The 18,246-nt window shown below is 42.7% G+C and overlaps 1 protein-coding gene across 2 annotated transcripts in view; it reads left to right on the top strand.

Annotated features, from left to right (window-relative positions):
• The window catches only part of LOC135288196 (GON-4-like protein), a 42,103-nt gene that overhangs the window by 13,067 nt on the left and 10,790 nt on the right, over positions 1 to 18,246 (top strand). For both annotated transcript variants that reach the window (XM_064401534.1, XM_064401535.1), the window contains 12 exons: positions 309 to 349; positions 1,473 to 1,576; positions 5,681 to 5,879; positions 6,328 to 6,414; positions 7,529 to 7,697; positions 9,406 to 9,550; positions 9,671 to 9,821; positions 11,251 to 11,367; positions 11,911 to 13,563; positions 14,463 to 14,709; positions 16,090 to 16,271; positions 17,831 to 18,028. In XM_064401534.1, coding sequence (XP_064257604.1) covers positions 309 to 349; positions 1,473 to 1,576; positions 5,681 to 5,879; positions 6,328 to 6,414; positions 7,529 to 7,697; positions 9,406 to 9,550; positions 9,671 to 9,821; positions 11,251 to 11,367; positions 11,911 to 13,563; positions 14,463 to 14,709; positions 16,090 to 16,271; positions 17,831 to 18,028 — 3,293 coding nt within the window. The remainder of the gene's footprint in view (positions 1 to 308; positions 350 to 1,472; positions 1,577 to 5,680; positions 5,880 to 6,327; positions 6,415 to 7,528; positions 7,698 to 9,405; positions 9,551 to 9,670; positions 9,822 to 11,250; positions 11,368 to 11,910; positions 13,564 to 14,462; positions 14,710 to 16,089; positions 16,272 to 17,830; positions 18,029 to 18,246) is intronic.

Here is an 18,246-nt window from a genome sequence, read left to right as displayed (position 1 = left end):
ACTTTCTGTCTCTGCAAAAAGCCACGCTTCCTTTAGGTCTTACTGCAGATTTACATAACTTTAAATTTAATCATGAAAACGAGTTTTTATGTGATATTTTAGAATCCAGACAATCTCAGCTCAAGTTATTTTTGGGCACAACATTAAAAAAAGGAATTATCAGGGGCCTTTCTTTTTTGGTCCCCTGTTTGCAGGAGGAGGATTTCCCTTTGTGAGAGAAATCCCTTCATTGAGTTGATGTTGTGACAGGATTGCTGAGTGTTTCTTGGAAAAGGCATCTTCATAATGCTTTTTCATTTTACTTGCAGAAAAGGAAGTGACTGAGCTGATGGAGGAGCTGTTTGAGACAGTGAGTGATGAACTGAGGGTGGCACTGAAGTGTCAGATGTGACACCTGGAGGGGGGCTCAGGGCTGGGGGTGCCAGGGGCTCTGCCACAGATGGGGCATTTTTAGCCTTAGAATGAGGAGGTCTGCAGGGATTTCCTGGAGTGACAATTTGTAGGGATTTCCTGGAGTGAGAGTCTATGAAGTGAAGATCTCTAGGGATTTCCTGGAGTGAAGCTCTAGGGTTTTTCTGAACTGTCTGCAGGGATTTTCTGAATTGAAGGTCTGTGGAATTAAGGTCTGCGGGGCTTTCCTGAAGGTCTGCAGGGCTTTCTTCAAGTGAGGATCTGCAGGGATTTCCTAAAGTGAAGATCTCTAGGGATTTCCTCAAGTGAAGGTCTGTAAGGATTTCCTGAAGATCTATAGGGATTTCCTAAAGTGAAGCTCTGTAGGGTTTTCCTGAGCTGTCTGCAGGGATTTCCTGAAATGAAGATCTGCAGGGATTTCCAAAAGTGTCTGCAGGGATTTCCTGAAGGGAGGGTCTGCAGGGATTTCCTGAAGTGAAGGTCTGTGAAATTAAGGTCTGCAGGGATTTCTTGAGGATCTCTAGGAATTTCCTCAAGTGAAGATCTGTAGGGATTTCATAAAATGAAGATTTGTAGGGATTTCCTGAAGATCTGTAGGGATTTCCTAAAGTGAAGCCCTGTAGGGTTTTCCTGAGCTGTCTGTAGGATTTCCTGAAGGGAGGGTCTGTGAAATGAAGGTCTGCAGGGATTTCCTGAAGGTCTGCAGGGATTTCCTACAGTGAAGATTTGCAGGGATTTCCTAAAGTGAAGGTGTGTAAGGATTTCCTGAAGTGAAGATCTGTGAAGTGAGGGTCTGCAGGGATTTCCTGAAGATCTGTAGGGATTTCCTCAAGTGAAGATTTATAGGGATTTCCTAAAGTGAAGGACTGTGAAATGAAGGTCTGCAGGGATTTCCTAAAGTGAAGATCTCTAGGGATTTTCTGAAGTGAAGATCTGTAGGGATTTCCTGGAGATCTGCAGGGATTTCCTGAAGGGAAGATCATCATCATCATCATCATTAGCCACAGGTAAATTTCTTCCCTGAGCTTTCTCCTCCTGACTTGCTCCATGTCTGCTGCCAGTTCCAGGGTGAGATGGGTTTCTCCAGCATGAAAGAGGACAGGCCAGAAGATGAAGATGCTGTTACAGAGTCTCGGCCAAATTTTAACACCCCCCAGGCCCTCAGGTAGGAGCATTTGTTTGTGTCCTGCTTTCTTCTGAGGAAAAGCCTCTGCTTACCTCTGTGGCAGCACCAAAGAGAAGAACTGTCCTGGCAGCTCAGGCCACTGCTCTGAAAGCTCTGGGCCATTTTCCTTCACGGGATTGGACAATTAAATGGATTCTTTTTATTCTGTTTGCCACTGTTGGCTTTGCTGCTGGTAATCTGAAAATCTGCTTGCATCTGGAAATGAAAAGCAATGAAAAAAGGGACAGAAAGAGTAAAAGTGCCTGCACTGAGGTTGGTGCTGTTCTTTATTTCAGCTGAAAATACAGATATGTGAATGTGCCCCAAAAAGGCAGCATCTGCAGGGGGGAATTCTGTTCCTGCTTCCCCAAACTCTGTGCTCTATATCATGGAATGGATTGGGTTGGAAGGGAGATTAAAACTCATCTCATTTCACCTCTGTCATGTCAGGGACACCTTCCACTGTCCCAGGCTGCTCCAAACCCTGTCCAGCCTGGCCCTGGGCACTGCCAGGGATGGGACACCCTGTGCCTGGGTCACTCCACCCTCACAGGGATCAATTCCTTCCCAAAATCTAATTGAAATCTCTCATCTTCTAATTTAAACCCATTCCTGTGTCCTCTCACAATGTATCCATGTGAAATTGTCCCTGGCAGTGCTCAGTGGGCAGGAGGTGGCACAGATGAGGGTGATTCTCCCAGGAAATGGGCAGAGAGCCTGGATCTGCTGGGTGAGGGATCAAAACTCTGCAGGAGCTGGGCAGAGATTGTGCCAGCCTCAGTGGCAGCCACTCCTCACTGCTGGTGGCTGGAGGATGCAACATCATGGCAGAAAAATTCAATTTTCTTTTTGTGGCAAGGCTCCCTTGCTGCCCTGACATTGTTTTGATGGCAGGAGATGCTTGAGGAGCTGCTTTGTCCAAGTGTGTCACCTTCTCTTTTAATTAAACACCTGGGATGTGTGTGGGCCCTTTTTGAGGAAAATGACTGCCTGGGAATGAGATGTCTGGGAAATTTGGGTTTTAGTTTTGGGTTTATACATGGCAGCAGCTCAAAGAGGACAGGGATGAAGCAGCTCCATCCCTGGGAGTGCCCAGGGCCAGGCTGGACAGGTTGGAGCACCTTGGGATGGTGGAAAATGTCCTTGCTCTTGGGGCTGGATGAGTTTTTGGGTCTGTTTCAACCCAAACCATTCCATGGTTATGTGAGCACATTGCCAAAAACCCCCTTGCACCTAAACTGGGAGGGGGTGAGGATCTGAAACTCCTGAGCTCATCAATCTTTGAATTCAATACATAAAAAACAGATTTCCCAGAGCAGCTGGGGCTGCCCCTGGGAGTGTCCAGGGCCAGGCTGGACAGGTTGGAGCACCCTGGGAAGGTGGAAAATGTCCTTCCTTGTGGGACTGGATGAGTTTTAAGATCTATTTCAACCCAAAGCATCCCATGGCTGTATGAGCACATTTCCCCTTGCACCTAAACTTGGGGGAGTAAGGACCTGGAACTCCTGAGCTCCCCAATCTTTGGATTCAATACATAAAAACCAGATTTCCCAGAGCAGCTGGGGCTGCCCCTGCATCCCTGGGAGTGTTGGACAGTTTGGAGCACCCTGGGATGGTGGGAGGTCCCTGCCCTGGCACTGGATGAGTTTTTGGGTCTGTTCCAACCCAAACCATTCCATGGCTCTGTGAGCACATTGCCCAAAAATCCCCTTGCACCTAAACTGGGGTGGGGTGAGGATCTGAAACTCCTGAGCTCCCCAATCTTTGAATTAAATACATAAAAAACAGATTTCCCAGAGCAGCTGGGGCTGCCCCTGGCAGTGTCCAAGGCCAGGTTGGAGACCCTGGGATGGTGAAGGTGTCCCTGCCATGGCAGAGGGTGGAATAAGGTGAATTTTAAGGTTCCTCCAGCCCAAACCATTCCATAATTCTGTTTTCTCTCAGGCAATCATTGCAGTGTGTTTCAGCAGGTGCAGAGCAGCTCAGGGTGGGAGGTGGCTCCTGGTTTGTGGGGCAGACCAGCTCGAGGTGCAGCTGAGCCTGTTTGGGAAGGAGCTGAAATCAAAGCTGGGCTTTGTGCAGCTCCCTCTGGGCTGAGCAGTGCCAGAGGGGAGCAGCAGCTCTGAACCCAGCCACACACTGAAATCCAGGCACCTTTGTGCTTTATTTCTGTTCATTTGGCTTTGATAATAGTGGTTTTATTAATTTTCTTTGGAGGGTCACTTCTCCCAGTGTTTTTTTTTTCTCTAGTTTTATCTGTATACAGCATTCTTTAAGGTAAAAATCCTTATTTGCTGGAATTGTTGTTGGTTTTATGATACCTTGCATTAGGAGCAGCATGGAACAATCCTCAGGGCTGGTACAGGAGGGAAGCTGATCACCAGCAGAAATCAGATTAACTGGTACAGCTAAAACAAATCAAATAAAATAATGAATAAGAATGAACTCCTGCTACAGGAGCAGCTCTTACTGTAGGATCTTTGTAGAGTTCTCAGCATAGGACTGGGTAATAATTAATCAATTTTTGAATTAAGTAACCTCTAGGTTGGTACAGAAGGGAAGCTGATCACCAGCAGAAATCAGATTAACTGGTACAGCTAAAATAAATAAAATAATGAATAATAATGAAAAATGGAACTCCTCCAGGAGCAGCTCTTACTGTAGGATCTCTGGTAAAGTTCTCATCATAAGGTTGGTTAATAATTAATTAATTTTTTAATTAAATAGCCTCAAGTCTGGTACAGAAGGGAAGCTGATCACCAGCAGAATTCAGATTAACTGGTGTAGCTAAAATAAATAAAATCAAATAAAATAATGAATAAGAATGAACTCCTGCTACAGGAGGAGCTCTTACTGTAGGATCTCTGTAGAGTTCTCAGCATAGGACTGGGTAATAATTAATCAATTCTTGAATTAAATAGCCTCAGGCCTGCTACAGCTGATCACCAGCAGAATTCAGGAGATTACCTGCTGTAGCTGAAATAAATAATGAATAATAATGAAATAATGAACTCCTTTTGCTGCAGGAGCAGCTGGTACTGTAGGATCTCTGTAGAGTTCTCAGCATTAGGCTGGGTAATAATTAATTAATTTTTGAGTGAGGTAACCTCAAGTCTGGTACAGAAGGGAAGCTGATCACCAGCAGAATTCAGATTAACTAAAATAAATCAAATAAAATAATGAATTACAATGGAATCATGAACTCCTTCTGCTCTTACTGTAGGATCTCTGGTAAGGTTCTCAGCATAAGGCTGGGTAATAATTAATTGATTTTTTAATAAATTAGACTCAGGCCTGGAACAGCTGATTACCAGCAGAAATCAGATTAACTAGTATAACTAAAATAAAATAATGAATAATAATGAAATAATTCCTTCTGCTCCTACTGTAGGATCTCTGGTGGAGTTCTCAGCATAGGACTGGGTGATAATTAATTAATTTTTGAATAAAGTAGCCACAGGCCTGTTACAGAAGGGAAGCTGATCACCAGCAGAAATCAGATTAACTGGTATAGCTAAAATAATAAAAAAAAATTAATAATAATGAACTCCTTCTGCTACAGGAGTAGCTGTTCCTGTAGGATCTCTGGTAAAGTTCTCAGCATAAGGCTGGAGAATAAATGTTAAAAATAATTCAATATTGAAATTATAATTAAATATTAAAATATTTAATAATATAAATTATAATTAAATATTCAAATACTTAAATATTTTAAATTGTTTAATATTTTAAGATACTTTATCAAAAAATGAATAAAAGTAGCAGGATTTGAGGCAGTGTGTGGTCTTTCTGGAGACCTTCCAGCTGGAGTTATTGTTGAGTAATACAGGGATGGCAAAACCAAACTGTGCAAACCTGACAGAGAGTAAAACAAAGAAACAATATTCTAAATAAATAAAAATTAAATAAATAAACTGTGTTCTAAATAAAAAGTGTCCTAAATAAATAAAAAAATGTTCTAAATAAATAAAAATCTTCTAAATAAACATGAACATGAATGTATTTAGAACATGAATGTTCTAAACAAATGTTATTAAACCAGAGATTTATTAAATGTTTGTATTTTTTTGTTTTGTATCGCATTTTTATTCCATTTTCCAACAGATTTGAGGAGCCTCTGGCCAATATGCTGAACAAGCAGCACCAGACAGTGAAGGAGCAGCTGGAGCAGCTGAGAATAAAAAAATCTTCAATCAAAGCACCCCAAGAGGCTGAAAAATCCAAATCCCAAAGTGAAAAACCCCTGCAGAGCCTTGTTCTGGACAGTGCACAAAGGAAGAGGCTCCAGCAGCAGATGCAGCAGGTAATCAATGGTTTGTGCTGTAAAAACCCTATTTTCACCAATTTTATTGCTGTCTAAGGACATTGTTCTTCATCTAGCTTGAATTCTTTCTTTTCTTCCTGCCACCACATGAAACTGTGTAGAAATACAGAAATCTCAGAGCTGAAATCATTGTTGGTAAATAAATAATTATGTATTTATGTAGGAAAAATTAATTTCTGTGTTGGTCGTGATGAATTTGGCACAAAAGGTGAAAAACTGCCCAAGGATTTCAACAGCTGATGTCTTCAAAATTTGTGTAATAAACTTTCTGCCAGTGGATATTAAAGTTTCCCCTCAGTTTTCTGTTGCTTTTAAGATTTTTTGCTCAGGAGATATTTCTTGTGCCTTTGGAGTTGTGCTTTCCATTTCCTTGGATTTGTGATAAACTGAGAAAAAAGCCCAAATTTCTCTGATTTTATTCCTCAAGCATGTCCAGCTGCTGACTCAAATCCATCTCCTGGCAAGTTTCAACCCTGCTCTGAGTTCAGAGGCCAGCACCACCCAGATGTTTTTGGTAAGGAATGCCTAAAATCACACAGCCATAAATTCAAATTATTGCTGGTCCCTGGGCTAACACAGAAGGATTAATTGATTTATCATTTATTTACTTTGAGAAATGAATTATTTTATTTATTCCATTAAACTGAGAAATAAAGTTCTGAAAAGAACCTTAATTTTCAGTTTAATGGGATAAATATTGGAATGAATAATGAGTTTAAGGGGATAAATATTGGCCTGGGCAAACTGAGAAGTTATTAATTTATTTATTGTTTATTTACTTAGATTAATTATTTATCCCATTAAACTGAGAACTAAAGTTCTGGAAAGGAAACTTAATTTTCAGTTTAATGGGATAAATATTGGAATGAATAATGGGTTTAGTGGGGTAAATGTTGGTCTGGGCAAACTGAGAAAGATTAATTTATTTATCATTTATTTACTTAGATTAATTATTTTATTTATCCCATTAAACTGAGAACTAAAGTTCTAGAAAGGAACCTTAATTCTCAGTTTAATGGGAGAAATATTGGGATGGATAATGGGTTTAAGGGGGTAAATATTAGGATGGATAATGGGTTTAATGGGAGAAATATTGGAATTCTGGAAAGGGAAATTCTGGAATTCTGGGAAGTGAAAAATAAAATAAAATCATGGAATGCCAGAATGGTTTGGGTGGGGAGGGACCTTAAAGCTCACTCAGTTCCACCTGAGTGAAACACCAGGGACTCCTTGCACTAATTAAATAATTCAATAATCCCTCTAATTTCCACTGAATTCCAATGATTAAATAGTTCCACTGTCCCGGGGAAAAATGGAAGAGAGGATGGGAAGGGGACAAGATGGGAAGGGGAAAAGATGGGAAGGAAAAATATAGAAAGGGGAAAAGATTGAAAAGGAAAAGAAGGAAGGAGAAAGGATAAGAAGGGAGAAGATGGAAGGTGAAAAGATGGAAAGGGAAAAGAGTTTTGCCTTTTGCTGATGTAAATTGAGGGAGGAAAGCAGGACTCCAGGGATGGAGAGGCACAATTCTCTGAGCCCCTGTGGCAGTGCCTGGGTTTGGGATGCCCCAGGGGAGGATTTCTAATGGGATTTTTTGCACCACCCCTGCTGTGACTCTGCCTCTGCAGAGCGAGCTGGGGAGCTTTGCCTGCAGCTCCACCCTGCACCAGGTGTCCCAGAACCCCAAATTCCAGACCATGTTCCAGCCCTGCAACCTGCAGGAGGCCCTGCAGCTCCTGGAGGATTTCCATGCCCAGGTGCCCGTGGACTGCAGCCCTAGGAAGGCTGTGAAGAATGGTAAGGGAGGGGACAGGCTGCATGGTGGCCTTTTCTGACCCAAAAATGGGGTGTTTTAAAGAACTTTTATTCTGTTTGCAGTCTCATGTGAAGGGTGAGACAATACAGCTCTCACAGGTTGTAATATATATATATTATATATAATACATTATAAGGTTCAAGAGATAATATATGATATATATAACATATAATGTAGATTATAATAATATATATATTATAATAATATATATAATATATAATAGCTATAATAGATATAATATATAATATATATTATCTATAAAGTATTATGTATATCATATATAATATATAACCCATTATATATTATAATTTATAATTTAGTATGTGTTATCATGTATTCTATATTTTTTATATATATATATATATATATATATATATACTTATACAGGTTATAATTCCTGCCATTACAATCAGAAGCTAATTATTTCCTAATTACAATATTCTAAATTGTATATCAGCTCTAGCCACACCAATTTCCTACAAGTCCATTTCCCACAGGGACAGGGTGGATTATGGTCTTTTCTGACCCAGAAATGGGAGTTCAGGGGTGTTTTAAAGAACTTTTATTCTATTTTCAGTCTCACGTGAAAGGTGAGATAATACAGGTCTCACAGGTTATAATATATATATATAATATATGTAATTATAATGTATTATATATAATATATATTATATACATTATATATATTATATGTTATATATTGTATATGGTATATTATATATTGCATATTATAGATATTATATATAATATAATTTATGCTTTATATTTCTCTATTTTTCTATCTATATATATACATATCTATCTATCTATCTATATCTATATGCAGGTAATAATTCCTGCCATTACAATCAGAAGCTAATTATTTCCTAATTACAATATGCTAAAAGTGTTTCTTGCCTGTCAGCTTCAGCTTTAGCCACACCAATTTCCTACAAATCCATTTCCCACAGGGACAGGGTGGATTATGCCCTTTTCTGACCCAGAAATGGGAGTTCAGGGGTGTTTTAAAGAACTTTTATTCTGTTTTCAGTCTCACGTGAAGGGTGAGATAATACAGGTCTCACAGGTTATTTTATATATATATGTGTGTGTGTGTATATATATGTATATACATATATATACACACACTTATATTATATTATATTATATTATATTATATTATATTATATTATATTATATTATATTATATTATATTATATTATATTATCATGTATACCATATAATATATTTTATATATTATATGTAATATATGATATATTATACATTAAAATTATTATATTTATATATAAAGAAATATATAAAAATATATAAATATATTAAATATATATATATCTATCTCTGTACACACACACACACACTGGTTTTATTTCCTGCCATTACAATCAGAAGCTAATTATTTCCTAATTACAATACACTAAAAGTCCCTCCTGGGCTTGTGTCCCCCCTGGGCTCATCTGGGGGGGCTCAGAGTGGCCACTTGCTCTTTGCCTTGCTACAGAGCAAAAGAAAAGATGGAAGGAGAAAATAATTTTACCTTTTGCTGGTGTAAGTTTGAAAGGGAAAACTAGGATCTAAGAACAGGAAGAAAGTCTTATTTTTGCAGTTAAAATAAACTGTTTTTAAGAAGTGAGCTGTGAAAAGCCTTCATGCACACACCCACCTGTCCCTCCCTGCTAATTCTTTCCACAGCAAATGATTTCTCCTGTTTGCCAAAGCAAGTGGCCTGGATTTTGGCAACCAGGAAAGTTTTCATGTACCCAGAGCTGCTGCCAGTCTGTGCCTTGAGAGCAAACCCCCCCCGAGACAAGATTGTCTTCACCAAGGCAGAGGACAAGTAGGTGTTTTAATTACTGCCCAAAATGGGTGGAAATCGGGGTGTTAATGAGAATTTCTGGGGTGCAGCAGCTCCCTGAGAGGTTTCTCATCTCCTCCCCTCCCTTTTTCCCCTCTCCAGCTTGTTGGCTTTGGGGCTGAAACATTTTGAAGGGACAGACTTTCCCAAGCCTTTGATCAGCAAGTATCTGCTGCCCACCAAAACTGCCCACCAGCTGACAGTGAGGATCAAGAACCTGACCATGAACAGAGCCCCTGACAACATCATCAGGGTAAGGGCTGCTCTTGTATTTCAGATTAAATGGCATCTTTTGTAGCAGGCAGGATTCAGCCTTTTATTTGTCTTTATAAAAGGACTTGGGAGGCGTTCAGATACTGATTTGGTTCCTTAGAGCCTTGGTAAAAGTCAGTGATCCTGATAAAAATTTATCCAAGTCAGCTTTTGAGTAGCAAAATTTAAACAAAAGTTCTGTTTGCAGCCAGCAAAGCAGTATTTAAATACTGATTTGACTATTTAGAATCCAGGTAAAACTCAGTGATCCTGATAAAAATTTATCCAAGTGAGCTTTTGAGTAGTAAATTTAAACAAAAGTGCTGTTTGCAGCCAGCAAAGCAGTATTTAGGTACTGATTTGGTTCCTTAGAGTCCAGATAGTCCTGATAAAAGTTCATCCAAATCAGCTTTTGAGGAGTGAAATTGAAACAAAAGTTCTGTTTACAGCCAGCAAAGTAGTATTTAGATACTGATTTGGCCCCTTAGAATCCAGGTAAAACTCAGTGATCCTGATAGAAATTTATCCAAGTGAGCTTTTGAGTAGTGAAATATAAACAAAAATGCTGTTTGCAGCCAGCAAAGCAGTATTTAGATACTGATTTGACTCTTTAGAATCCAGGTAAAACTCAATGATTCTGATTAAAAATTCATCCAAGTCAGCTTTTGAGTAGTGAAATTTAAACAAAAGTTCTGTTTTCAGCCAGCAAAACAAGTATTTGGATACTGATTTGACTCTTTAGAGCACAGATAGTCCTGGTAAAACTCAGTGATCCTGATTAAAAATTCATCCAAGTCAGCTTTTGAGTAGCAAAATTGAAACAAAAATGTTTGCAGGCAGCTGGGCAGTGACCCTGTCCCATAAACTACTGGGAGCAAAACCAGATAAAACAACACCTGCACAAAATAAAACCAGATAAAGCCAGATAAAACAACACCTGCACAAAAGAAAACCAGATCAAATCAGATTAGACAATACCTGCACAAAAGAAAACCAGATCAAATCAGATTAAACAACACCTGCACAAAACAAAAACAGATAAACTCAGATTAGACAACACCTGCACAAAAGAAAACCAGATCAAATCAGATAAGACAACACCTGCACAAAACAAAACCAGATAAAACCAGATAAAACAACACCTGCACAAAACAAAACCAGATAAAACAACACCTGCATAGAACAACACCTGCATAAAACAGCACCAGAAAAAACGGAGCTGAAAAAGCTGCCTGAACCTGTGTGAGGGCAGCCAGGGTGGCAGCGAGCTCCTGTTGAGCCTTGGTTGTTGGTTTTTAATGTTCCTGGGGGTAGAACCTTATTAAAGAATTGTTTTATTGGCATGAACGCCTGGAGAGAGGCCAGTCCCTCACCCCAGGAGGTGCCCTGAGCACAGTGACCTTGTGTGGCCCTGCCTGCTGTCCCCACAGTTCTACAAAAAGACCAAGCAGCTGCCGGTGCTGGTGAAGTGCTGTGAGGAGATCCAGCCCCACGAGAGGAAAGCTCCTGTGGAGAGGGAGGAGCATCGCCTGCCCTTCTGGCTCAAGGTATTTTCTGCTGCTCTGCTCCCAGGCCTGGGGGGTGGTGGCGTTTGGTTCGTTTTTGGGGGGTTTTATTTGGTTTTGTGGGGATTTTTTCCCTTGGGGATCTCCTTTTCGTGTGGATTTTTCTGGGAGGCACAGACACCATTCCTATGAGTCAGGCAGGACTGTGCCCAAGGGAACAACCCAAATGCCATAAAATCCATTTCTCTTGATCACCCCCTGTTACACAGGGAACTTTCCTTCCTACAAACTCTTGTGTCCACTAAACCAACCTTTATAAAGAACACAAAAAAACCTTTTTCTCAGGATCTCAGAGTCTTCTAAAGACTTTGCAGTGCAACTCAGGGATTTAAAGTGCTATTAAGTAACATGCAGTAGTTAAAGGAAATAAAACCTGCTTGAAGAAGAAGTTAGAAGAAAGAAGCAGGTGGAAGAAGCTCTTCCACCTTCAGTGGAAGAGCTTCAGTGCTGCTGTGTGAAGGTGGGAATACAGAGATAACCTGTAATAAATAATAAATTCCAATAATGAATTCTCGCTCCCTTCAGGCAAGCTTGCCCTCCATCCAGGAAGAGCTGAAGCAGCTGGCAGAAGATGCCAAGGAGACAGCAGCTTCAGCTGATGGAGAATCTGCCCTTTTGGGGCCAGAAAAGGAAATTCCAGGCAGGGCAGGTGGTGACAAGTGCCCTCTGCTGGTGCCCAAGGGGCTCGTGCTCACCCTGAAGCCTTTGGGCAACCGCTTCTCCAGGAGGCCCTGGAGGAGGCAGAGGTCTTCAGCTCTGAAGCCAGTCGTGATCCGTCCCAGCCCGTGTGTGCAGCCCAGCTGCAGCCCCCTGAGTGTCCCCAAGGCCCAGAAGCTGTCCCAGGCAGAGGCTGTGCCCAGCCGGCTCCGGCTGCGCGTGCCTCGGCCCATCAAGCCCGCGCCGCCGCCCCTCAGCCTCCCAGCACTGCTGGCACCTGGCGATGCCTTGGACTTCCAGAATGTTCTTTCCACCGGCCAGCCGAGCTCCAGACAAGCCTTTTCAGCTGCTGTAGGCCCGGCTCTGGTGTCCTCAGAGCAGGTGACTTTCCAGCCCAAGCTGGTGCTGCCCACCGTGGCCGGGATGAAAACGCGCAAGCCGGGCGTGCGTAAGGGCCACCAGAGGAAAAAAGGGACAAGATCTGCCCCAGTGATGAAACCTTCCCCTCTGATCCAGTCCTCCCCCGTCATCCTGACCGTGCCTGCCACCACGGTGAAGGTGCTGAACATTGGCAATGGCTGCAACATGATCCAGCCCCTGAACACGGCGGTGGGCCGCGGGGCTCAGGCCATCCCTGTCACCACCCTGCTGGTGAACCCCTCCACCTTCCCGTGCCCCCTGAACCAGCCCCTGGTGACCTCCTCCATCCCGTCCCTGATTGTGTCTCCCAGCCCTGTTGGTCTGGCTGCTCCTGCTGGGGGTGAAGGGGAGGAGCAGCTGACCCTGCTCCCTGCCCCAGGTGCTTTCCCCAAGGTGGAGCCCAAGGTGGAGCCCGCGGAGCTCTTCGTGCCCTGCTCCCTGTCCCCAAAGGAGGAGCGTGGCACAAACCCTGCCCTTGGGGACACTCAGGACAAGGGCAGTGAGGGTGACTGCTGCAGCTGGGCAGTGGCAGAGGGAGATGGCAGCACAGCAGAGCCCTTGCCTGTGGTGGAGCTTTTGCCTCCCTTAGAAGATCCCGATGAATCGGTGGAAATCAAGTCTGAAGATTTAAGTGATGCTCCCAAAGAAGCCAACCTGGCACAGCAAAGAGACCTTTTATGTGCTGAAAGCAAGGAGGAGTTCATGCTGGGCCTCGGCCAGGAGCTGAACATGGAGGCTGCTTGTTCCTGCGGGGATGAGCCCAAGCAGGAGCTCTGTGAGGACAAGGGAGAGCAGGAGCAGCAGGCTGTGCCCTCCCCTCCCCAGGGCGAGCCGGGGGGGCCCCCAGGCTCCAGCGAGTCCCCAAAAACCCTCCCTTACCCAGCCGAGAGGGAGGCAGAGTTCAGCAGCCCCCCGGGCAGGCCGGAGGACTCGTCCAGCATTGATGGGCACTCCGTGGGCACCCCTGGCCCCGAGGCTGCCGGGGACAGGGAGGGCCAGGAGGAGGAGGAGGAGGATGACTTCGATGATTTCACGCAGGATGAGGATGAGGAAATGTCATCAGCTTCAGAAGAGTCCATTCTGTCAGTGCCAGAGCTGCAGGTAAAGAGAAAACTTGAATTTAAAAAGCTGTGGGGGTCCTGAAACAGCCTGTGGAGTCAGGGACCCCCTGGGAGCCCCCCTGGAAATTCCCCAGGGAATTCTTCTGGGCATCCCCCTGGAATCCCCTGGAACCCCCTGGGAAGGTGGGCTGCCATTGTTCTGCTCACAGAGAAATAGAAAATCACGTTTTTCCTGAGCACATTTTAAACCCAGGCTAAGGGAATTGCAAATTATTGCAAATAATTGCAGCTTTAAACTCTGCCAGGACTCCTCAGTGAGGCTGCTCTCTGAGAATGATTTCAAGAAAAAGTCACAATTCCAGCAGGCCTTTCAGAGCTGAGATGATCATTAAGGAATCATTAATTAATCCCTTCCAAATTAAGGCCTAATGCAGATTTCAACTCTGCTGAGTTTAAGGATTCCTCAATGAGGTTTCTCTCTAAGAATTATTTCAAGTAAAAATGACTTTGCAGGTCACAGTTCCAGCAATTTAAGAGCTGAGATGATCATTAAGGAATCATTAATGAATCCCTTCTAAATTAAGGCTTAATTTACTGAATGGCAGATGCTGAAATTTAATTTTACAATTTTAGGCAGCTGTAGAAAGGTTTGAATTCTGTTCCTTAACAAATTCCTTGAATTGGGCAGGTGCTGATTTATGAAATTGGCTGTTGGATGCAGTGAGGAATCTGAACCAAACAAGAAAATGAAATTAAATGAATTAAATAAATAAAATAAATTAAAAAAAAAATAAAATTAATAAAAAAAATTAAAATTAATAAAGTAAAATAGAGTAAAATAAAATTTAAAAAACAAATTAAATAAAATAAATAAAGTAAAATAATATAAAATAAAGTAAAATAAAATAAAATAATGTGATTTTTGGGGTTCTTTCTAAGGAGACAATGGAAAAACTGACTTGGCTTGCAACAGAGAGACGTTTGAGCCAAGAAGGAGACTCTGAAGAGGAGAATTCCCAGGAGGAGAACTCGGAGCCTGAGGAGGAGGAGGAGGAGGAAGGGGAAGGAGTAGAGAGCTCCCAGAAGGAGGATGAAATGTGTGGAGATGCTTCAGAGGAGCCCAAGTCTGCTTTCACCATGGCCCAGGCAGCCTCCCCACAGCTGGAGGCCCACAGGCTGCCCCCAGGTGAGTCTGGGGTTCTTTTTGGGCACCAGGGGAGTTTTGGGGTTCTTTGTGGGCAGCAGGTGAGTTTTGGGGTTCTTTTTGGGCACCAGGTGAGTTCTTTGGGTTCTTTTTGGGCACCAGGTGAGTTCTTTGGGTTATTTTTGGGCACCAGGTGAGTTCTTTGGGTTATTTTTGGGCACCAGGTGAGTTCTTGGGGTTTTTTTTGGGCACCAGGTGAGTTTTGGGGTTATTTTTGGGCACCAGGTGAGTTTTGGGGTTGTTTTTGGACAGCAGTTAAATTCTTTGGGGTTATTTTTGGGCACCAGGTGAGTTCTTTGGGTTTTTTTGGATGCCAGCAGTTGAGTTCTTTGGGTTTTTGGACAGCAGGTGAATTTTTTTGGGTTTTTGTGGATTGCAGGTGAGTTCTTTGGGGGTTGTGGATTGCAGGGGAGTTCTTGCTTTTGTTTTGGGGTTTTTGGATGCCAGCAGGTGAGTTCTTGTGATTTCGTTCTCAGTTTAATGGGATAAATCTTGGAATTCTGGAAAGGGTGGGAATTGAAAAAACAACAAGTCATGGAATTACTTTTTTGGGGTTTTTGGATGCCAGCAGGTGAGTTCTTTGTTTTGTTTTGGGGTTGTTTTTGGACACCAGGTGAGTTCTTTGGGGTTTTTTTGGACACAGGCTGTGGGGATGTAGAGCTGCTCTCTGCAGGGAAAACTGGGATCCTGTCTGGGTTTAATTCCCTGGATGTTTGTGGTGTTTTCCAGCTGGAAATGCAATTTTAGGACCCAGGCACAGCTCTCTTGCAGACACATTTATGGTTTGTGCCAGCTAAAACCTGATCATTTTAGAAGAGCAATATTAAATAATCAAATCTTTGCTAAGTGAATTTTGGCTGACAAGATCATGGTGGAGAAAAGGAAATGAAACAAAACCCAAGTGCTAAATGGGCTTGAACAGTGACTTTTGAGCCCATTAAATCAACAGATTCCTAAATAAAGCCACAAAAATCTGGATGTAGCCCCTCTTAGTGCCCTATTTAACTCCCTGTCGTGTGACACCAGGTGTTTATCTATGATTTGAACTATTATGTGAATAATTATCTGAATTTACAGGGTCTCTGTCCCCTCCTGGCTGTTCTGCCCTGATGGGCAGGATTGTTTTACTTCCAGAAAAACCTGAGATCAACCTGTGCCTGTACCCAGAGATTTTTTTTTCAGTCAGATACTGTGAAAACAAGCAGCAAAATTAGGATTTTTTCCAGCTTGACCCATGGGCAGTGACAGGAACTCACCACTGACCGTTGGGAATTTTGCATGATTTACATTTTCCATAAATCCTGCTCCAATTCCAGCTGGGGCAGAGCCTCTGCCAGCAGCTGACCTGGTGTTCCTCCACAGGAGAGGCCCTGAAGGCCCCAGGGAGGAGCAGGAGCTCGCACAGGACCAGGAACAAGAGGGGCAGAGCTCGTGGCAGCAAGGACAGCTCCAAGCTGCTGCTGCTCTACGACGAGGACATCCTGGAGAGGGATCCCCTGAGGGAGCAGAAGGACCTGGCCTTTGCCCAGGCCTACCTCACCAGGGTAAGGCAGCCCAGGAAGAGCCAAATTTGGGGTTTTGTGGCACAGAAATGCTGGGGCTGAGGTGCTTCACTTCCCAAGGTTTCTCGAGGTGAAGAGCAGGAGAGCAGCTCTTCCTCAGGCTCAGAGTTTGTTCCCTGGGAATTCTCTTGGCTTAAATCTCTCTTGCAAGCCAAGTCAGTTTTTCCATTGTCTCCTTAGAAAGAACCAAAAAAAATCCCATTGTTTTGTTTTATTGTTTGGTTTAATATCATTCAGCAGCTTCCTCACTGCATCCAGCAGCCAATTTCATAAATCAGCACCTGCCCAACACAAGGATTTTGTTCATTCAAACCCTAAAATTGTACCCTGCAGAATTAAATCTCAGCAGCTTCCTCACTGCATCCAGCAGCCAATTTCATAAATCAGCACCTGCCCAACTAAAGGATTTTGTTAATTCAAACCCTAAAATTGTACCTGCAGAATTGAATTTCAGCAGATTGCTGCTGATTTCCTGCTCTTGCTCTTCCTCCTCCCTCCCCTGTGCTAAGAGGGGGAGCTGGAAGTGAAGGATTCAGGGGCTGGGGGTGCTCACAGCAGCAGAAGCTTCTGAATTTCTGAATTTTTGAATTTCTGACCTTGCCTCCTCTGCTGAGCACCTTTGCTTTATCTTCACAAAAACACTCAGTTGCTTCAAAAAAACTGCAAATGCTGTGTAAATTCTGAGTAGAGGAGATCAAAGATTAGTGGATTAAAAGGATTTAGGGGGAAATTCCTCCCTGGGAGTGCCCAGAGCAGCTGTGGCTGCCCAGGGTGAGGCTGGACAGAGATTGGAGCAGCCTGGGATGGTGAAAAGTGCCCAAAAAAGCTGGGAATGAGCTGATTTTTAAGATCCCTTCCAGCACAAACACTCTGTGATCAGCTTCTTTCTCCTCTGGGTGTCACCTGCTGTCCAGTGTCCTAAATTAACTATACAATACTTTTATCCCCAGTTGTCCTATTCTATTTATGCTAAATAATAAGTTTTACACCTTTAAAACTTATTCCAAAAAGTAAAAGAAGAAATAAAAAGCACAGTTTGTTTTTAGGCACTGCACTCACTCCTCCACATTGCTACTCCTAAACTGTTGTTGTCTGCAAATAAACAACAAAAAAAAGCTCTCCTTTACTTGTAATTAGATTTAACTAACTGAAGAAGTTTTAACTATCTAAAAGTTCCCTTAACTATATTTTTTTTATTTTTTCTTAAATCTATTCAAACCTACTCTAAACTAAACACCATAAAAACACCAAAAACTCTCACCTATAACCCCATGCCACAGCATTTCCAACACTAAACAACTCATAAAAACTTAAATAAACCAAGCTGTAACCCAGGGAGGGAACTTTTTCTGAGTTTGTCATCTCTTTTAGAACAACAAAAAGTTTTATTGTTTAATAAACAAATTGTTTTCTGCTTTTCTCCAAAAAAAAAAAAAATTCTCCCGAACTGGTTAAAAAAAAACAATTAAATCTACTTTTCTGAAAAAAAAAGCCTTTAAAAATTCTGTCCTAAATTTGTCCTGAACCAACACATGCCCCAGGTCCGTGAGACCCTGCAGCACATCCCAGGGAAATACGAGGATTTCCTTCGTGTCATCTACGAGTTCGAGGTGAGCACGGACAGACGGACGGCTGTGGATCTCTACTGCACCCTGCAGAAGCTGCTGCACGACTGGCCACAGCTGCTGACAGACTTTGCAGCTTTTCTTCTGCCAGAGCAAGCTTTGGAGTGTGGGCTGGTAGGTGGAGTGAGAGGAGGAGGGAAGATTTGAAGTGACATTAAGGTTTTGTGGGTGGAAGGATGAGTTCTTCCCAGGGCAAGAAAAGCAGCAAAATTATCAATTTTGCCTTGCTGCAAATTTGCCTTCCTGCTTTTATGATCAGAATGAGAATTTGGTGGTGTTTGTACATCTGCTGCTGGGTGTGGCTGTGGAGGATCAGCCTTTGCCACTTGGCT

The sequence above is a fragment of the Passer domesticus genome, chromosome 32 (genome assembly GCF_036417665.1).
Source record: "Passer domesticus isolate bPasDom1 chromosome 32, bPasDom1.hap1, whole genome shotgun sequence".
In the NCBI taxonomy this organism is placed as follows: Eukaryota; Metazoa; Chordata; class Aves; order Passeriformes; family Passeridae; genus Passer; species Passer domesticus.
The sequence above is the reverse complement of the archived record's forward strand: the minus strand, read 5'-3'. Positions and strand labels throughout refer to the sequence as shown.